Here is a 20308-nt window from a genome sequence, read left to right as displayed (position 1 = left end):
ATGAGGGACATGGTGAATATCAGTTGCAGCCCTGAGACCAGCTACAAAAGCCAGAGCAATAATCTAGGCTCCCACCAGGGAGAAAGGCCCACTGGAATCCTGGAGGAGCTGTTTAACAAATATATTTGAAGAAGCGGGCTGAGTGGCCCAAAGAATGAATTGTGATGAACATGGAAAGGCGCTGACTAAATACACCTTCAGGGAAGGACTTATCAGTGGACATCATTCAGCTGTCAGCCCCTGCAGAGACTACCTTAGCTATGGAGAGTTTCCGCACCCAAGGTCCTGGGAGTGACCCTTGTACAATGACCGACCAAGACCTGTTTTATCCTAAAGAGCGACAACTCTGAGGGGCATTTCAACTCCAGAGTTGTCCTGGAGTTGGCTGAGGATGTTAAGTCTGCTGGACTTTTACTTTTCGCCCAATCCTGCTTCTTCCCCTCCCTTTTACAGGTGTTCAATCCAAGGACCTAAGAAGTACCCTGAACACTAAACTTTGTCTCAGAGTTTGCTTTTCAGAGAACTGTAACAGGATTGTTTGTTACCTCAGTCTAACATAACCTGTACTGACTGATACAATACAGTAAGTGTGAATATTCCTCTACAGTGTCTTAAAATAGTTGGCAAATTGTTTTCAACTCACAAAATTGTTTAGGAAGAAGAGAATTTAACTTGCAAGCTTATGAAAAGCTAGTTGAGGTACGCAACTTTTGCAACTATAGGGACATTACAAGCTTGCTGATATTTGCCCACCTGCCAGGATTTTTCAACAGAATGAGAAGAGAAAAACATAGGAGCAGTTGCAGCAAATACACTTTCCACTTATCCCTTGTAGCTTTTTCAATAATGACTAAACAGAATGTTGGGCTAGATAAATTCTTTTGCTGAAGCCTAAAAAGCAGCGGATTAAAGCTCCACAATCAACTTGATGTACCCTGCATCTGTGGAATACATGAATAGACAACGAATCATCCCAAATTGAGGAGGTGGACTTTGAGAACAAGATTTATGATTTTTTCCCCTTTTCCTCTTTTTACAACGAATCATCCCAAATTCAGGAGGTGGACTTTGAGAGGAAGATTTATGATTTTTTCCCTTTTCCTCTTTTTGTGAATGTGTATGTGTATGCTTCTGTGTGAGATTTTGTCTGTATAGCTTTGCTTCCACCATTTGTCCCAGGGTTCTATCCGTCCATTTTTTTTTAAATTTTTTTAAATAATTGTTTTTCATTTTAATAACTCTATTATATTTTATCATACTTTATTCTATTTTACTTTATCTTCTCTCTTTCTTTTTTCCTACCTTCCCTCCTTCCTCCCTCCCTTCTGTCTTTCTTCCTTTCTTCCTTTCTTTCTTCCTCCCTCCCCCCCCATCTCTCTCTTTCTTTCTTTCTTCTACTGATTCTTTCTTTATACTTTTTCTCCCTTTTATTCTGAGCCAGGTGGATGAAAGGCTCTTGGTGCTGCAGCCAGGAGTCAGTGCTGTGCCTCTGAGGTGGGAGAGCCAACTTCAGAACACTAGTCCACAAGAGACCTCCCAGGTCCACATAATATCAAATGGCGAAAATCTCCCAGAGATCTCCATCTCAACACCAGCACCCAGCTTCACTCAACGACCAGCAAGCTACAGGGCTGGACACCCTATGCCCAACAACTAGCAAGACAGGAACACAACCCCAGCCATTACAGGGAGGCTGCATAAAATCATAATAAGGCCACAGGCACCTCAAAACACACCACCAGATGTGGACCTGTCCACCAGAAAAACAAGACCGAGCCTCATCCACCAGAACACAGTTACCAGTCCCCTCCAACAGGAAGCCTACAAAACCCACTGAAACAACCATAGCCACTGGGGACAGACACCAAAAACAACGGGAACTACGAACCTGCAGCCTGCAAAAAGGAGACCCCAAACACAGTAACATAAGCAAAATGAGAAGACAGAAAAACACACAGCAGGTGAAGGAGCAACATAAAAACCCACCAGACCCAACAAATGAAGAGAAAATAGGCAGTCTACCTGAAAAAGAATTCAGAATAATGATAGTAAAGAGGATCCAAAATCTTGGAAATAGAATAGAGAAAATGCAAGAAACAGTTAACAAGGACCTAGTAGAAGTAAAGATGAATCAAGCAACAATGAGCAACACAATAAATGAAATTAAAACTACTCTAGATGGGATCAATAGCAGAATAACTGAGGCAGAAAAACAGATAAGTGACCTGGAAGATAAAATAGTGGAAATAACTGCTGCACAGAAGAATAAAGAAAAAAGAATGAAAAGAACTGAGGACATTCTCAGAGACCTCTGGAACAACATTAAACGCACCAATATTCGAATTATAGGGGTTCCAGAAAAAGAAGAGAAAAAGAAAGGGACTGAGAAAATATTTGAAGAGATTATAGTTGAAAACTTCCCTAATATGGGAAAGGAAATAGTTAATCAAGTCCAGGAGGCACAGACAGTCCCACACAGAATAAATCCAAGGAGAAATACCGCAGGACACATATTAATCAAACTGTCAAAAATTAAACACAAAGAAAACATATTAAAAGCAGCAAGGCAAAAACAACAAATAACACACAAGGGAATCCCCATCAGGTTAACAGCTGATCTTTCAGCAGAAAATCTACAAGCCAGAAGGGAGTGGCAGGACATATATAAAGTGTTGAAGGACAAAAACCTGCAACCAAGATTACTCTACCCAGCAAGGATCTCATTCAGATTTGATGGAAAAATTAAAATCTTTACAGACAAGAAAAAGCTAAGAGACTTCAGCACCACCAAACCAGCTTTACAACAAATGCTAAAGGAACTTCTCTAGACAAGAAACACAACAGAAAGAAAATACCTACAATAACGAACCCAAAACAATTAAGGAAATGGGAATAGGAACATACATATCAATAATTACCTTAAATGTAAATAGACTAAATGCTCCCACCAAAAGACACAGATTGGCTGAATGGATACAAAAACAACACCTGTATATATGCTGTCTACAAGAGACCTACTTCAGACCTGGGGACACATACAGACTGAAAGTAAGGGGATGGAAAAAGATATTCCATGCAAATGGAAACCAAAAGAAAGCTGGAGTAGCAATTCTCATATCAGACAAAATAGACTTTAAAATAAAGACTATTAGAAGAGACAAAGAAGGACACCACATAATGATCAAGGGATCGATCCAAGAAGATATAACAATTGTAAATATTTATGCACCCAACACAGGAGCACCTCAATACATAAGGCAAATGCTAACAGCCATAAAAGGGGAAATCAACAGTAACACACTCATAGTAGGGGACTTCAACACCTCACTTTCACCAATGGACAGATCAGCCAAAATGAAAATAAATAAGGAAACACAAGCTTTAAATGATACATTAAACAAGATGGACTTAATTGATATTTATAGGACATTCCATCCAAAAACAACAGAATACACATTTTTCTCAAGTGCTCATGGAACATTCTCCAGGATAGATCATATCTTGGGTCACAAATCAAGCCTTGGTAAATTTAAGAAAATTGAAATTGTATCAAGTATCTTTTCCGACCACAATGCTATGAGATTAGATATCAAGTACAGGAAAAGATCTGTAAAAAATACAAACACAGGGAGGCTAAACAATACACTACTTAATAACGAAGTGATCACTGAAGAAATCAAAGAGGAAATAAAAAAAATACCTAAAAACAAATGACAATGGAGACACGATGACCCAAAATCTATGGGATGCAGCAAAAGCAGTTCTAAGAGGGAAGTTTATAGCAATACAATCCCACCTTAAGAAACAGGAAACATCTCGAATAAACAACCTGACCGTGCACCTAAAGCAATTAGAGAAAGAAGAACAAAAAAACCCCAAAGTTAGCAAAAGGAAAGAAATCATAAAGATCAGATCAGAAATAAATGAAAAAGAAATGAAGGAAATGATAGCAAAGATCAATAAAACTAAAAGTTAGTTCTTTGAAAAGATAAACAAAATTGATAAACCATTAGCCAGACTCATCAAGAAAAAAAGGGAAAAGACTTAAATCAATAGTATTAGAAATCAAAAAGGAGAAGTAACAACTGACATTGCAGAAATACAAAGATCATGAGAGATTACTACAAGCAACTCTATGCCAATAAAATGGACAACCTGGAAGAAATGGACAAATTCTTAGAAATGCACAACCTGCCAAGACTGAATCAGGAAGAAACAGAAATATGAACAGACCAATCAAAAGCACTGAAATGGAAACTGTGATTAAAAATCTTCCACCAAACAAAAGCCCAGGACCAGATGGCTTCACAGGCGAATTCTATCAAATATTTAGAGAAGAGCTAACACCTATCCTTCTCAAACTCTTCCAAAATATAGCAGAGGGAGGAACACTCCCAAACTCATTCTACGAGGCCACCATCACCTTGATATCAAAACCAGACAAGGATATCACAAAGAAAGAAAATTACAGGCCAATATCACTGATGAACATAGATGCAAAAATCCTCCACAAAATACTAGCAAACAGAATCCAACAGCACATTAAAAGGATCATACACCATGATCAAGTGGGGTTTACCCCAGGAATGCAAGGATTCTTCAATATACGCAAATCGATCAACGTGATATACCATGTTAACAAATTGAAGGAGAAAAACCATATGATCATCTCAATAGATGCAGAGAAAGCTTCTGACACAATTCAACAGCCATTTATGATAAAAAACCCTGCAGAAAGTAGGCATAGAGGGAACTTTCCTCAACATAATAAAGGCCATATATGACAAACCCACAGCCATCATCGTCATCAATGGTGAAAAACTGAAACCATTTCCACTAAGATCAGGAACAAGACAAGGCTGCCCGCTCTCACCACTCTTATTCAACATAGTTTTGGAAGTTTTAGCCACAGCAATCAGAGAAGAAAAGGAAATAAAAGGAATCCAAATTGGAAAAGAAGAAGTAAAGCTGTCACTGTTTGCAGATGACATTATACTATATGTAGAGAATCCTAAACATGCTACCAGAGGCTGCGAAGGCTAGGGAAGAGGAAAAGCCAGGCGCTTTCCCAAGGAGGGCGCCCCCTGGGCTTTGTAGCCGGAAGGGGAACTCGGAGCCTCAAAGGAAGGCCAGAAAAGAAGGAAAAAGGCCTCTGGGAGACTTCTGGAAAAGAAACCTCTGCCATCCATAATGGTCTCTTCCAGTTCAGAGTGACGTGGGGTACGAACGAGCCTTGGCTGTGATCCCTGTTTTACATCTTTACTCCAGCATCTCTAGAGCCGGGTGGATGAAAGGCTCTTGTTGCTGCAGCCAGGAGTCAGTGCTGTGCCTCTGAAGTGGGAGAGCCAACTTCAGGACACGGGTCCACAAGAGACCTCCCAGCTCCACATAATATCAAGCAGCGAAAACCTCCCAGAGATCTCCATCTCAACACCAGCACCCAGCTTCAGTCAACGACCAGCAAGCTACAGTGCTGGTCACCATATGCCAAGCAACTAGCAAGGCAGGAACACAACCCCACCCATTAGCAGAGAGGCTACCTAAAAACATAATAAGGCCGTAGGCACACCAAAACACACCACCAGACGTGGACCTGTCCACCAGAAAGACAAGATCGAGCCTCAACAACCAGAACACAGGCATTAGTCCCCCCCACCAGGAAGCCTACACAACCTACTGAAACAACCTTAGCCACTGGGGACAGACACCAAAAACAACGGGAACTACGAATCTGCAGCCTGCAAAAAGGAGACCCCAAACACAGTAACATAAGCAAAATGAGAAGACAGAAAAACACACAGCAGGTGAAGGAGCAAGATAAAAACCTACCAGACCTAACAAATGAAGAGGTAATAGGCAGTCTACCTGAAAAAGAATTCAGAATAATGATAGTAAAGATGATCCAAGATTCTATTTCCAAGATCCATAATCTTGGAAATAGAATAGACAAAATGCAAGAAACAGTTAACAAGGACCTAGAAGAACTAAAGATGAATCAAGCATCGATTAAAAACACAATAAATGCAATGAAAAATACTCTAGATGGGATCAATAGCAGAATAACTGAGGCAGAAGAACGGATAAGTGACCTGGAAGATAAAATAGTGGAAATAACTGATGCAGAGAAAAATAAAGAAAAAAGAATGAAAAGAACTGAGGACAGCCTCAGAGACCTCTGGGACAACATTAAACGCACCAACATTCGAATTATAGGGGTTCCAGAAGAAGAAGAGAAAAAGAAAGGGACTGAGAAAATATTTGAAGAGATTATAGTTGAAAACTTCCCTAATATGGGAAAGGAAATAGTTAATCAAGTCCAGGAGGCACAGACAGTCCCATACAGAATAAACCCAAGGAGAAATACGCCAAGACACATATTAATCAAACTGTCAAAAATTAAACACAAAGGGCCTCCCTGGTGGCGCAAGTGGTTGAGAGTCCGCCTGCCGATGCAGGGGATACGGGTTCGTGCCCCGGTCTGGGAGGATCCCATATGCCGCGGAGCGGCTGGGCCCGTGAGCCATGGCAGCTGGGCCTGCGCATCCGGAGCCTGTGCTCCGCAACGGGGGAGGCCACAACAGTGAGAGGCCCGCATACCGCAAAAAGAAAAAAAAAAAAAAAAAAATTAAACACAAAGAAATCATATTAAAAGCAGCAAGGCAAAAACAACAAATGACACACAAGGGAATCCCCATCAGCTTAACAGCTGATCTCTCAGCAGAAACTCTACAAGCCAGAAGGGAGTGGCAGGACATAATTAAAGTGAAGAAGGAGAGAAACCTGCAACCAAGATTACTCTACCCAGCAAGGATCTCATTCAGATTTGATGGAGAAATTAAAACCTTTACAGCCAAGCAAAAGCTGAGAGAGTTCAGCACCACCAAACCAGCTTTACAACAAATGCTAAAGGAACTTCTCTAGGCAAGAAACACAACAGAAGGAATATACCTACAATAACGAACCCAAAGCAATTAAGGAAATGGGAATAGGAACACACATATCAATAATTACCTTAAATGTAAATGGACTAAATGCTCCCACCAAAAGACACAGAGTGGTTGAATGGATACAAAAACAAGACCCATATATATGCTGTCTACAAGAGACCCATTTCAGACCTAGAGACACATACAGATTGAAAGTAAGGGGATGGAAAAAGATATTCCATGCAAATGGGAATCAAAAGAAAGCAGGAGTAGCAATTCTTATATCAGACAAAATAGACTTTAAAATAAAGACTATTAGAGGAGACAAGGAAGGACACTACATAACGATAAAGGGATTGATCCAAGAAGAAGATATAACAATTTTAAATATTTATGCACCCAACATAGGAGCACCTCAATACATAAGGCAAATACTAACAGCCATAAAAGGGGAAATCGACAGTAACACAATCATAGTAGGGGACTTTAACACCCCACTTTCACCAATGGACAGATCATCCAAAATGAAAATAAATAAGGAAACACAAGCTTTAAATGATGCATTAAACAAGATGGACTTAGTTGATATTTATAGGACATTCCATCCAAAAACAACAGAATACACATTTTTCTCAAGTGCTCATGGAACATTCTCCAGGATAGATCATATCTTGGGTCACAAATCAAGCCTTGGTAAATTTAAGAAAATTGAAATTGTATCAAGTATCTTTTCCGACCACAATGCTATGAGACTAGACATCAATTACAGGAAAAGATCTGTAAAAAATACAAACACATGGAGGCTAAACAATACACTACTCAATAACGAAGTGATCACTGAAGAAATCAAAGAGGAAATTAAAAAATACCTAGAAACAAATGACAATGGAGACACGATGACCCAAAACCTATGGGACGCAGCAAAAGCAGTTCTAAGGGGGAAGTTTATAGCAATACAATCCCACCTTAAGAAACAGGAAACATCGCGAATAAACAACCTGACCGTGCACCTAAAGCAATTAGAGAAAGAAGAACAAAAAACCCACAAAGTTAGCAGAAGGAAAGAAATCATAAAGATCAGATCAGAAATAAATGAAAAAGAAATGAAGGAAACGATAGCAAAGATCAACCAAACTAAAAGCTGGTTCTTTGAGAAGATAAACAAAATTGACAAACCATTAGCCAGACTCATCAATAAAAGAAGGGAGAAGACTCAAATCAATAGAATTAGAAATGAAAAAGGAGAAGTAACAACTGACACTGCAGAAATACAAAAGATCATGAGAGATTACTACAAGCAACTCTATGCCAATAAAATGGACAACCTGGAAGAAATGGACAAATTCTTAGAAATGCACAACCTGCCAAGACTGAATCAGGAAGAAACAGAAATATGAACAGACCAATCAAAAGCACTGAAATGGAAACTGTGATTAAAAATCTTCCACCAAACAAAAGCCCAGGACCAGATGGCTTCACAGGCGAATTCTATCAAACATTTAGAGAAGAGCTAACACCCATCCTTCTCAAACACTTCCAAACAATATCAGAGGAAGGAACACTCCCAAACTCATTCTATGAGGCCACCATCACCTTGATACCAAAACCAGGCAAGGATGTCACAAAGAAAGAAAACTACAGGCCAATATCACTGATGAACATAGATGCAAAAATCCTCCACAAAATACTAGCAAACAGAATCCAACAGCACATTAAAAGGATCATACACCATGATCAAGTGGGGTTTATTCCAGGAATGCAAGGATTCTTCAATATACGCAAATCAATCAATGTGATACACCATATTAACAAGCTGAAGGAGAAAAACCATATGATCATCTCAATAGATGCAGAGAAAGCTTTCAACAAAATTCAACACCCATTTATGATAAAAACCCTGCAGAAAGTAGGCATAGAGGGAACTTTCCTCAACATAATAAAGGCCATATATGACAAACCCACAGCCAACATTGTCCTCAGTGGTGAAAAACTGAAACCATTTCCACTAAGATCAGGAACAAGACAAGGCTGCCCACTCTCACCACTCTTATTCAACGTAGTTTTGGAAGTTTTAGCCACAGCAATCAGAGAAGAAAAGGAAATAAAAGGAATCCAAATTGGAAACGAAGAAGTAAAGCTGTCACTGTTTGCAGATGACATGATACTATACATAGAGAATCCTAAAGATGCTACCGAAAAACTACTAGAGCTAATCTATGAATTTGGTAAAGTAGAAGGATACAAAATTAATGTACAGAAAACTCTGGCATTCCTGTACACTAATGATGAAAAATCTGAAAATGAAATCAAGAAAACACTCCCATTTACCATTGCAACAAAAAGAATAAAATATCTAGGAATAAACCTACCTAAGGAGACAAAAGACCTGTATGCAGAAAGTTATAAGACACTGATGAAAGAAATTAAAGATGATACAAATAGATGGAGAGATATACCATGCTCCTGGATTGGAAGAATCAATATTGTGAAAATGACTCTACTACCCAAAGCAATCTACAGATTCAATGCAATCCCTATCGAACTACCACTGGCATTTTTCACAGAACTAGAACAAAAAATTTCAAAATTTGTTTGGAAAAACAAAAGACCCCGAATAGCCAAAGCAATCTTGAGAACGAAAAACGGAGCTGGAGGAATCAGACTATACTACAAAACTACAGTAATTAAGACAGTGTGGTACTGGCATAAAAACAGAAAGGTAGATCAGTGGATCAGGATAGAAAGCCCAGAGATAAACCCACGCACATATGGCCAACTTATCTTTGATAAAGGAGGCAGGAATGTACAGTGGAGAAAGGACAGCCTCTTCAATAAGTGGTGCTGGGAAAACTGGACAGGGACATGTAAAAGTTTGAGATTAGATCATTCCCTAACACCATACACAAAAATAAACTCAAAATGGATTAAAGACTTAAATGTAAGGCCAGAAACTATCAAACTCTTAGAGGAAAACATAGGTAGAACACTCTATGACATAAATCACAGCAAGATCCTTTTGGACCTACCTCCTAGAGAAATGGAAATAAAAACAAAGATAAACAAATGGGACCTAATGAAACTTCAAAGCTTTTGCACAGCAAAGGAAACCATAAACAAGACCAAAAGACAACCCTCAGAGTGGGAGAAAATATTTGCGAATGAAGCAACTGACAAAGGATTAATCTCCAAAATTTATAAACAGCTCATGCAGCTCAATAGCAAAGAAACAAACAACCCAATCCAAAAATGGGCAGAAGATTTAAATAGGCATTTCTCCAAAGAAGATATACAGACTGCCAACAAACACATGAAAGAATGCTCAACATCATTAATCATTAGAGAAATGCAAATCAAAACTACAATGAGATATCATCTCACACCAGTCAGAATGGCCATCATCAAGAAATCTAGAAACAATAAATGCTGGAGAGGGTGTGGAGAAAAGGGAACCCTCTTGCACTGCTGGTGGGAATGTGAATTGGTACAGCCACTATGGAGAACAGTATGGAGGTTCCTTAAAAAACTACAAATAGAACTACCATATGACACAGCAATCCCACTACTAGGCATATACCCTGAGAAAACCATAATTCCAAAAGAGACATGTACCAAAATGTTCATTGCAGCTCTATTCACAATAGCCCAGAGCTAGAAACAACCTAAGTGTCCATCATTGGATGAATGGATAAAGAAGATGTGGCACATATATACAATGGAATATTACTCAGCCATAAAGAGAAACGAAACTGAGCTATTTGTAATGAGGTGGATAGACCTAGAGTCTGTCATACAGAGTGAAGTAAGTCAGAAAGAGAAAGACAAATACCGTATGCTAACACATATATATTGGATTTAAGAAAAAAAAATGTCATGAAGAACCTAGGGGTAAAACAGAAATAAAGACACAGACCTACTTGAGAATGGACTTGAGGATATGGGGAGGGGGAAGGGTAAGCTGTGAGAAAGCGAAAAAGAGGCATGGACATTTATACACTACCAAATGTAAGGTAGATAGCTAGTGGGAAGCAGCTGCATAGCACAGGGAGATCAGCTTGGTGCTTTGTGGCCGCCTGGAGGGGTGGGATAGGTAGGGTGGAAGGGAGGGAGGGAAACGCAAGAGGGAAGGGATATGGGAACAGATGTATATGTATAACTGATTCACTTTGCTATAAAGCAGAAACTAATAAAAAAATAAATAAATAATTTTTAAAAAAAATTCTGTTGCTGAGTTTTCAAATTCTTGATCAGGATTCTCTGTAAAACACAGGTTAGTTTTCCTGTAAAATGTAGAAGGTATCAAATGCCTTAAAGCTCAGTATTAAATTAATATAATTTGTTTACACATAACCTCTTTCCATTCTTACAATATAAAGTCTCTTACATTATTAATGTCTGACTGCAATCTATAATCATATTTTTTGCCAAGAAGAAAATATATTTCCAGAACACTCATGTCATTATCACTTCAAAAACAGTTCAAGGCTAGACAAACTAAAGCAAATTCCAAAGTTACTGACATCATGAAAACTGACAGAAATACCATCCCATACCGACAAAAAAGCCACACAGCAATAAAGACCAAAGTAAAATATACTCTTTAGAATATAGACTTTTTAAAAAATCTGTACTACAAGGCACTAAATATTTATTTTAAAACCTTATACACTCAATAAACATAAGATCAAGAAATTAGAGTTACTATTCTCTCAAACACAAATCTCAGCAATCAGAATACTGTGCTGTTAGAACTATTCACGTATGAGAGAACATGATTACATTAAAAACATATGCTGAAATTTAGAGACAGGTTTATTTTATCAATTATGCATAAAATAGTACAGGTGAAAAATGCACATTCACTGGCTAATTTTTCTGCAAATACTCATATTCTTCCATGAAAATATGCATCTATAATACTTTAAAGACACATTTTAAAAATTCTTTTAATATTCCATTTGAAACACCAGTTCATAACTCAGTCTTAATAGCATATTTGAAATACATTAAAAAGAGCACATATGTTGTAGGTATAAGACTCAAAACTAGATGAATACAAAGAAAAACTTTTATTAACCATTTGGATACTTATGTAATAGAAAGCCAAATTTCTGGATGTTGCCAAAAATCTTTTTCCACCTACCCCTGAAATGCTGATGTTTCACTGGGTCCCCCTCCCCCACGTAAAAATTTATCTTACTATTCTAAAAGGTGCACACTTTTGCTACCCACAGTTTCATACCCACAGTTTCTCTCAGCATTTTGTCCTCTGGCATTCGATCCATAAATATTTATTTAGCTTCTTACCCTCTGCCAGGCAAAGTGGGCATCACTATTTGACAATCAATCTTAAATGAAATGATTTTATCATGTTTTAACATACAGTGTTATTTCCTGTTGGCTTCAATAAATAGTCTTGAGGTAGTAAATTATATTTATAGATTCCCTGATAATGAATCATACTTGAAATCCTAGAATAATTCCTATTTGGTCATAGTTTATTATAATTTTGAAACTGTTGAATTCTATTTGCTAATATTTTATTTTAGATGTTTGACTCTATATTCATGACTGTTTTCCCTGCCTTCTTCCCCAGAGGTTTTGTTGAGACATTTAAACACTTTTCTTTCAGTGTATATTCTATTTCAAGAATCTTTATTTAGCAATTTTTGTATTCAAAACAATCTCTCAAAATGCTTATAGATCTACTGAGAGAGATTCATTGTTCATTACTCTTCTTGATTCTCTACCTTGAGGTCACTGATTAAATATACTGATAAAACTAATTTTCTTGAGTGTCATGCTACATTAACAAATATTATATGCCTTTCTTCCCAATTAAAGATCTTTCAAATTTTTTTCCTGTTAAATCAGGAAAACATCAATATATAGTACAGTGGTAGAATCAAAAGAACTTTGAACTTAGACTTGGGTTCAAATTCTGAATACACCATCCTACAACCTATGCAAGTTTGGGTTTAACCATGCTAAATCACAGTTTCTTCCTGTATGAATGAATATAATAGTACACACTACACAGATGTTATGAGAATTACATCATAAAGCATATGTAAAGTGCAAAACATTACAGGAAGCTTTCGGCGAATGTTAGTTCTCCCTTTGCACAAAATGCAAGGTCACTTTTTCCCTTACTCACTGGCCTCTTTTTTAAAGAGAAGTAACTACTATTTCTTCTACACAATAGTTTATTATAGAAAGAAAAAGAGAACCTTGAGCAAAGGATACAGTAAAGCTTAAAACAGTCAACAGTTGGCTAAATTCATTGAAAAAAGGGTATGATGATTTTAAGAGTTTTTCTTACAGACAAAGAAACAAATGGGTTCTTTCAGGTGGCAGGGCAAGGGGTGCTGCTTTTGTCAAGGAAGAGCCCTAAGGAGTTAACAGAGCGCAGAGAGAAGTACTGATAAACAAAGAGATGGACACATAAAATAACCTCCAGAAAATAAAAATAATTATAAACATGAAGAGCGAGCAAGTTTGAATTTTTATAGTTTTGCTGGATTGTTCCAAAAAATTAAATAATTAGATGTTTTAATTTGAATATGATTTTTTAATGAAATTATGTGCCTTACAAAATTGTATCCATTATACTGTGTGTGTGTGTAGACACACACACACACACGTATCACTCTACAGGGTTGTACAAAAACATGTATACTATGTTTCATAAACTACTTAAGTGATTTTTAAGGGTATACTGAACTACAACTCCACTGTGTTTAAAATGATTATTATACATTACCAACTAAAATAGTATTACTTCTGCAAATATGGAATTAAGTACTTTTTTTTTTTTACTGAGTTTGCTTTTAAATAATTGCCTACCAAGAAGTTAATGTCATAAGTAAAACTGTCAAATGCAGGAAATTTGTTTTTTAAATTCTATTATAATATTATTTTGACTTGATTTGATTTGAAGTTTAGGTGTTTTGCTTTCTGCAAGATATATTTCTGATATAAATCTGACTCCCTATCCTATTCTGAAATAATCTAACTCAACAGATTACATTTTCATGACTCTACTATATATATATATATATATATTATTTATTTTTTTTTTTTTTGCGGTATGTGGGCCTCTCACTGTTGTGGCCTCTCCCGTTGCGGAGCACAGGCTCCGGATGCGCAGGCTCAGTGGCCATGGCTCACGGGCCCAGCCGCTCCACGGCATGTGGGATCTTCCCGGATCGGGGCACGAACCCATGTCCCCTACATCGGCAGGCGGACTCTCAACCACTGCACCACCAGGGAAGCCCTCTACTATATTTTTGAGGAAAAAAAAATTATGATCAATGTATCTCAGAGTTATCTTTCATCTTGTACATTCTCTTACTCTTAGGTAAATTTTCTCATTTGTAAATGTTGATATCTTCAGTCAAACCACCAAAAAGATGGGTGGTTTACTAAAGAGATGTGAAAAATATACAGACTACTTGATTCCTTTTTTCCCACTGACCCTAGAAAACTAACTTTTATGATACTACTTTCCACAGTCAAATAGTTTAAAAGTATAAATATGTCTAATAACCTGAGACCAACTCAGTGAGACATGCTTTTCCACTGCATCTTTAGTCTCATTATGTACTAGAAGGCTATCTTTACCAGAAAGATCACTTTAACCTTGAATCAGGTGCAATAATGACACCACTAGCAATAACAAAATATATATTAATAAAATTTTCAGGTTTGAAATGTCTTCGAGCTACCTTTACAAACTAGAACATTAAGTAATGTATCATTGTATACGTTACAGTCCATCCAGTCTTATTCACTAGTCCTGGCTCTATTATCAGTTGCACTTGAGTCACTTTCTAAAAATATAAATACCCAGTGCCTAATCTAAGAGGATCAGATTACAGAGGTCTGATTTTTCTCCCTTCAACCTTCAAAGGGAATGCCAAGGTCCAGCCATGTTTGAAAATCACCATTATATGCCTTCTACATCCATCATGTATAGTATAATGAGAACTGGGGAGGCAAGGTTATGTCCTCAAAGATTAATGATATTGGCTATATAAAATTTACTATGGCAGTAGGGTTGAAATAGTACATTTTAGAGCAATGAAAAGTTAGTATTAGCATACATATTTTTATTGTTTAAACATCATAGAACACAATCAGCTAAATCTTCAGATGCATTCCAGTTAAATATGCCATAAAAGTCCCAGTGTACTGTACAAAAGAGAAAACCTAGCAACACAACTTTTTTTACCCCAAGTGGATCTATTTTCAGGTTGGTTCATATACAATGGTTATATTTTATTTCCACAAAAATATACTTCATAAGGAAAGCAATTATTTTGGAAGACATTTTCTGAAATAAGAAAAATAATTTTCCCAGGAAAATATTTCAGCATTTGATGCTACAAACCCAGGAGAATAAATACAGATTGGGGGAGGGGCGGCTTTATTGGGAACTGCATAGAAACAATCAAATAAGGTAAAACAAAACACCTTTATCCTGTATTGATTGTATTGCTTTATGTTTTTGTTGTTAGTTGTTAACACAGGGAAAACAAAATCCCATGTTAAAATACAACATTGTTTAAACTATGTTATTCTTCCTCCCATTTGAACAATTTGTTTGAAAAATGAAACTGATATTTGCTTCTATCGTTCCACAGCATTAAGAAACCTTACTAAACATAAAGTGTCTGGTAATTTGTTGGGAAAATGAAGAGCATACAGTAGACCCGACTAAACAGCACAGTGTAGTCAAGAGGAAAGACTACCACTTTAGGGGTTAAAAAATGCTTGATCTACCACCGGCAGGGCTTTGGGCAAATTCCTTTTACTCTTGTGCTTAATAATCTGAAAATGAGTTTATTAACACCTTGTTACAAGGTTATTAGAGAGGTTACAGATAGTGTAAATAAAGCTCTTAGTAAAGTACCTAGCTCTTAGAAGACACTTAATAAAGAGTAGCAATTAGAATAATGATAATCTGAGAGCTCGCCCCCTCTCTCTCTCTCTCTCTCTCTCTCTGAAAAACTAACAACTCTAATGTTTTTCACCTTGGTAAACTTTTTGGTTGCATAAAACCTAAAATATGGTAATCTTGAACATGGAAGAAATAAAAATAAATTCCCAATATGTCAGCTACAAAATAGCTCAACATTAATTTCCTCGTTAAAATACAGAAATTGGGTGGAAGCTCCTTGAAGAATCTTTTTCAAAAGTTCAAAATCTCACTTCATGGATTTTTAACAATTACAACAAAATTCTACACTTTTCCTAGGATTTTTATTCCTAGAAGAAAAACAAAATGTTCATCCACCTCCAGAGAAATAAGCATACTGTCTCATCACCATAGCAAAATAATGTTGACAGTGCCAACCTGGCAATGAAAGATCATAATAAGCCAGCCTAGATTCAATACTTCATTTAACCGATTTTCTGGATCTCAGGCACTGATTTAAAAGCCTTCTGAAAGCCAAGATAATCCCATTTTCATCATGAATCATAACTTCAAATTATTATTTCAAAAGGTAAATATTTAATTATTTAGGGTCTAAAAATCCTGAAGACAGTGGATTCTTTTCAATGATTACTCACAGACAGTCATAGAATTTAAAAAGCATGCCTAACTTTATTACTAGGAATTTCCTTCCAAACAAGCTTACAATAGTTTAGGGATCAAAGTGCTTATTAATAGTCATAATTTTCTTTATATGCTGCCACTTGAAATAATTTTCCAAAGTAGACTATGTGCCTTTATGATGTTCAAAAGTGAAAGGATACGTCTTACATCTATTAAATGTGTTATTCTTTGGTCTCTTTTATTTTTATTTATCAAAATGTTTCTTAATAGCTTAAAATTGGTTTATTATTGTACTTTACACAATAAAAGGTACTCAAGTACTGCTAAAGATTTAAAATATCAGCTATGTTTTATCTATAACATGATATATAGAGAAGAAATTTTTTCACTACAATGGTCAACCAAGTAGCTAAATTTAGTACTCAAGAAATATATTCATTTACTATTCAGAAATTGATAGGACTATAGATAGCATAATTAAAATTGAGTTGTATAGATGCACTGCATTTCTAGGTTCCCTGGTAAAGATTCTTCTTTAGTTACTTCCATTCCTAGATATGTTCTGGGTTTCCATTTTGTCCCCAAATATTATTTATTTAGCTTTTCTATCTCTATATTCCTTTCTCTAATTCTATCAGTTTCCTCTATGGAGTAAGTATATCTGATGAGTTTAATTTAAATGCATCTTTGCTCATCCCCACTAAATCTAAAATACTTGCATTCTTACTCTTTGTAATGTAAACTTGCTAGTGCTCCATATATCCATTATCAAAACTAATATGGTAATTGTCAAACAAAATAGACTGATAAAGTGTTCATGTAGGTATACAATACATAAAAGCCTTCATAAAGACATTCAAACCCAGAATTCTCAATTACCCTGCCTCCACCACTGACTCACCTCAGTTCATCTCTTCTGCCCTATACTACTACTATGCTGAAACTGGAGAGAATTCCATTCATAATCTGTCACTGAATTTCTCTCTCTAAAATGACATACACACATGCTATCAAGTAATGTATTTGAGAATCTCTACATGAAAAAGTTCTGGTATTTCCTACTTTGTACAGTCCTAACAGATACATACCTATGTCATATGCCAGGAAATCGGCAGAAAAACATTTTGCACCGTTACTCAAGGAAGTGTCATTATGGGTATTTCCTCCAAAAATAAGCATAGCTCCATTGATAAGAACAGCTGAATGAAGGTATCTGGCAAACCCACTTTCTTTCAAAATAGTCCTACAGGATAAAATTTAAAAATGTATTACAAAGGATAAAAAGATCTCCCTGATTTTATATATATTACAGAAAGGATCAAATTTGCATATAGAATTTTCCTTGGAATTGTGAAAAAACATGCTTTATTATTTTCAACAACTTATAAATGGCCTCTAAACTTCAATATTTTTAAAAAATATTCTGAGATTCATAGTACCTTAAAATGTTTTCAGGAAATACAATATTAAACATAATTGTTAATGATTTTATAATAATTTATATTTTGAAATTTTGTTTTCATTTATAAAAGTAGGAAACAAGTCTCCTTTAAACTAGAGGACCAAATTATCATCAGTTTTAAATACCAAAGTAAATATAAAGTTAAATATAATAAATTTACTCTGAACAATACTCAGTTAAAACTACATGGCTCATATGGATCTCATAATATGCTTTCTAACTTTTTAAATATGATATAACATACATGAAAGTGCACACATCATAAGTCTAACACTCAATGAATTTTCACAAGATGAACACAGCTAAGTAACCAGTACTAAGATCAAAAAATAAAAATTACCACTATTCTGAGTCTAACAGCAAATATTTCTATTGCTGCCTTTGTACTTTACAAAATGGAATCACATAGTTTTTATTAATTTGTATGTATGTCCTGTTGCTTAAGATTATTTTTGAGATATACCCATATTGTGTATAATTGAAAATCACATTGCGTTTTTGAGAAACATTCAAATTAAATTAAATGTTCTTTTAATTAAAGTGTAATTATGAGAGAAATACTACAAATATATGCTCACAATTATAGTTTACCTGAATTCACTGATATATATATAATAAAGGTTCATGACAATATGAATCAATACTTTATAAATACTCTATAAATAAATCCCTGGTACAAAGAATCAACATGTAAACATAGTATGTATAGTATAGTTAGTAAGGTATATACAGTATCTCAAAAGCTATAGATTATAATACCAATTAATGCTTAAAGAATATGGAACTCACTTCCAGAATGTCAATATCAGGAGTTCCATAAACAATCTCCCCAGGGAAAGAACTATAATTGTTAAAAATTAAAAAAAAAAGAAAAAAACAATTTGGATCTCAAAAATGTTGCCAAGAGCAACAACAAATAAAGAAATATTTGCTCAAGAATATCTACTAAATTTCATTAAGAACAGCAACAGTCCACGATATTTGACTCATTACCAACTCCCATTCTTCCCATCACCGCCACCTCCCCACACATACACAACCAGTTAGGCAAGACTGTTCAACCACAGGCTGGTAAAGTCAAGAAGAGTATGCTCCTTCATCCCTCAGCTCCTAGTCCAGGCCATTAAAATACAACCAGCAGCAACAGACTGCCAATACTTCTCACGCCCCCTAACTCTTAGTGGCAGAAGTTCTATTCAAGAAGAAAGCATTCGAGTTCCGAGTCCTCATTCTCTACCTAGCCACCACCCACAGGGTGGAAGCTATACACCAAGCCTTAGAGATTAAGAACAAGAGGGCCAGAAAGTCTTCACCCCTAATTCATAGGGCAGCAGTTCCAAGATAAAAGAGGCAAGCTGAGAAGAGCAAAGGCTACCATACCCATCCAGTTCTCTGCACATAACATAGTGGTGTCAATGAAAGAACAGTCTACAAACCCCACCTATATTCCCAAAGCAGTGGCATAGAGGTTTTCTCCCACAGGGAGAGACAGCCTAAGAAAAGGAGAGGCAGCCTAAGAAAAGGAGAGCCCCAAAGGTCTCAAGGAACTTGACTTTATTTGGTTCAAGGTGGCAAACTTCAAGCCTTAAGGGCACTCAAAAACAATGGAAGCAGTGGCTGTAAGCAATGAAGAGATAGCTACATGAGAACAATAAGCTAAAACACAGACAAGCTAGAAGTTTATCAGAGAGAACCAGGGGAAAAGACAGCTAATAAGAGCCTTACTGGGGTCAGAACCTCAAAGACTGGCCTCAGAGACTACCCCTGAAAAAGGTATGAAATGGAATTCAGACTGTGGAGCAATTTATGCCCCCAGAGCATTGTTGAAAATACTAGAACTATCAGTTGGCAATTAGTGGAGGCTACCAGGTGAGTGTGATACAAACAGAGGCAGAAAGCTTAACCAAGAGCTCAGAGGAAAAAGTCAAAGAGCTCTGCTAAAATTACTATCATCCCAGGGTGACTGTGTGCATACCCAGGCTGTACCATCTGAGGAGGAACATCAGAGGATGCATTTGGAAGAAGAAACAGACTTCTCTAGAAGAGTTCAGCCAAGTTACTAAACAAATAAAATTACAACAGCCCCAGAGAGGAAGGAAAAGTCAGGATCCAGAGTTGCTACAATATATTATCTAAAATGTCTGGTTTTCAGGGAAAATTATGGCATGCAATGAAATAAGAAAGTGTGACCCATACACAGGAATAAAAGCAAGCAACAAAACTACCTTTAAGAGAACCCAGATGTCAGATGAACAGCTATTATAAATATAGTCAAAGACTTAAAGAATACAATGTTTACAGAAGGAAAATATGACAACACCTTATCAAACATAAAACATTAACAAAGAGAAACAACAAAAA

The 20308-nt window shown here is 36.4% G+C and overlaps 1 protein-coding gene across 1 annotated transcript in view; it reads right to left on the bottom strand.

Annotated features, from left to right (window-relative positions):
- Nucleotides 1-20308, bottom strand: part of ATRNL1 (attractin like 1) — a 707592-nt gene that overhangs the window by 569370 nt on the left and 117914 nt on the right. The window contains exon 10 of the mRNA XM_082611125.1: nucleotides 17574-17728. Within this exon, the coding sequence (XP_082467251.1) occupies nucleotides 17574-17728 (155 nt within the window). The remainder of the gene's footprint in view (nucleotides 1-17573; nucleotides 17729-20308) is intronic.

This window comes from Mesoplodon mirus (genome assembly GCF_964341445.2).
Source record: "Mesoplodon mirus genome assembly, chromosome: 2".
Classification (NCBI taxonomy): domain Eukaryota; kingdom Metazoa; phylum Chordata; class Mammalia; order Artiodactyla; family Ziphiidae; genus Mesoplodon; species Mesoplodon mirus.
This window is presented reverse-complemented; position numbering and strand designations above follow the sequence as displayed.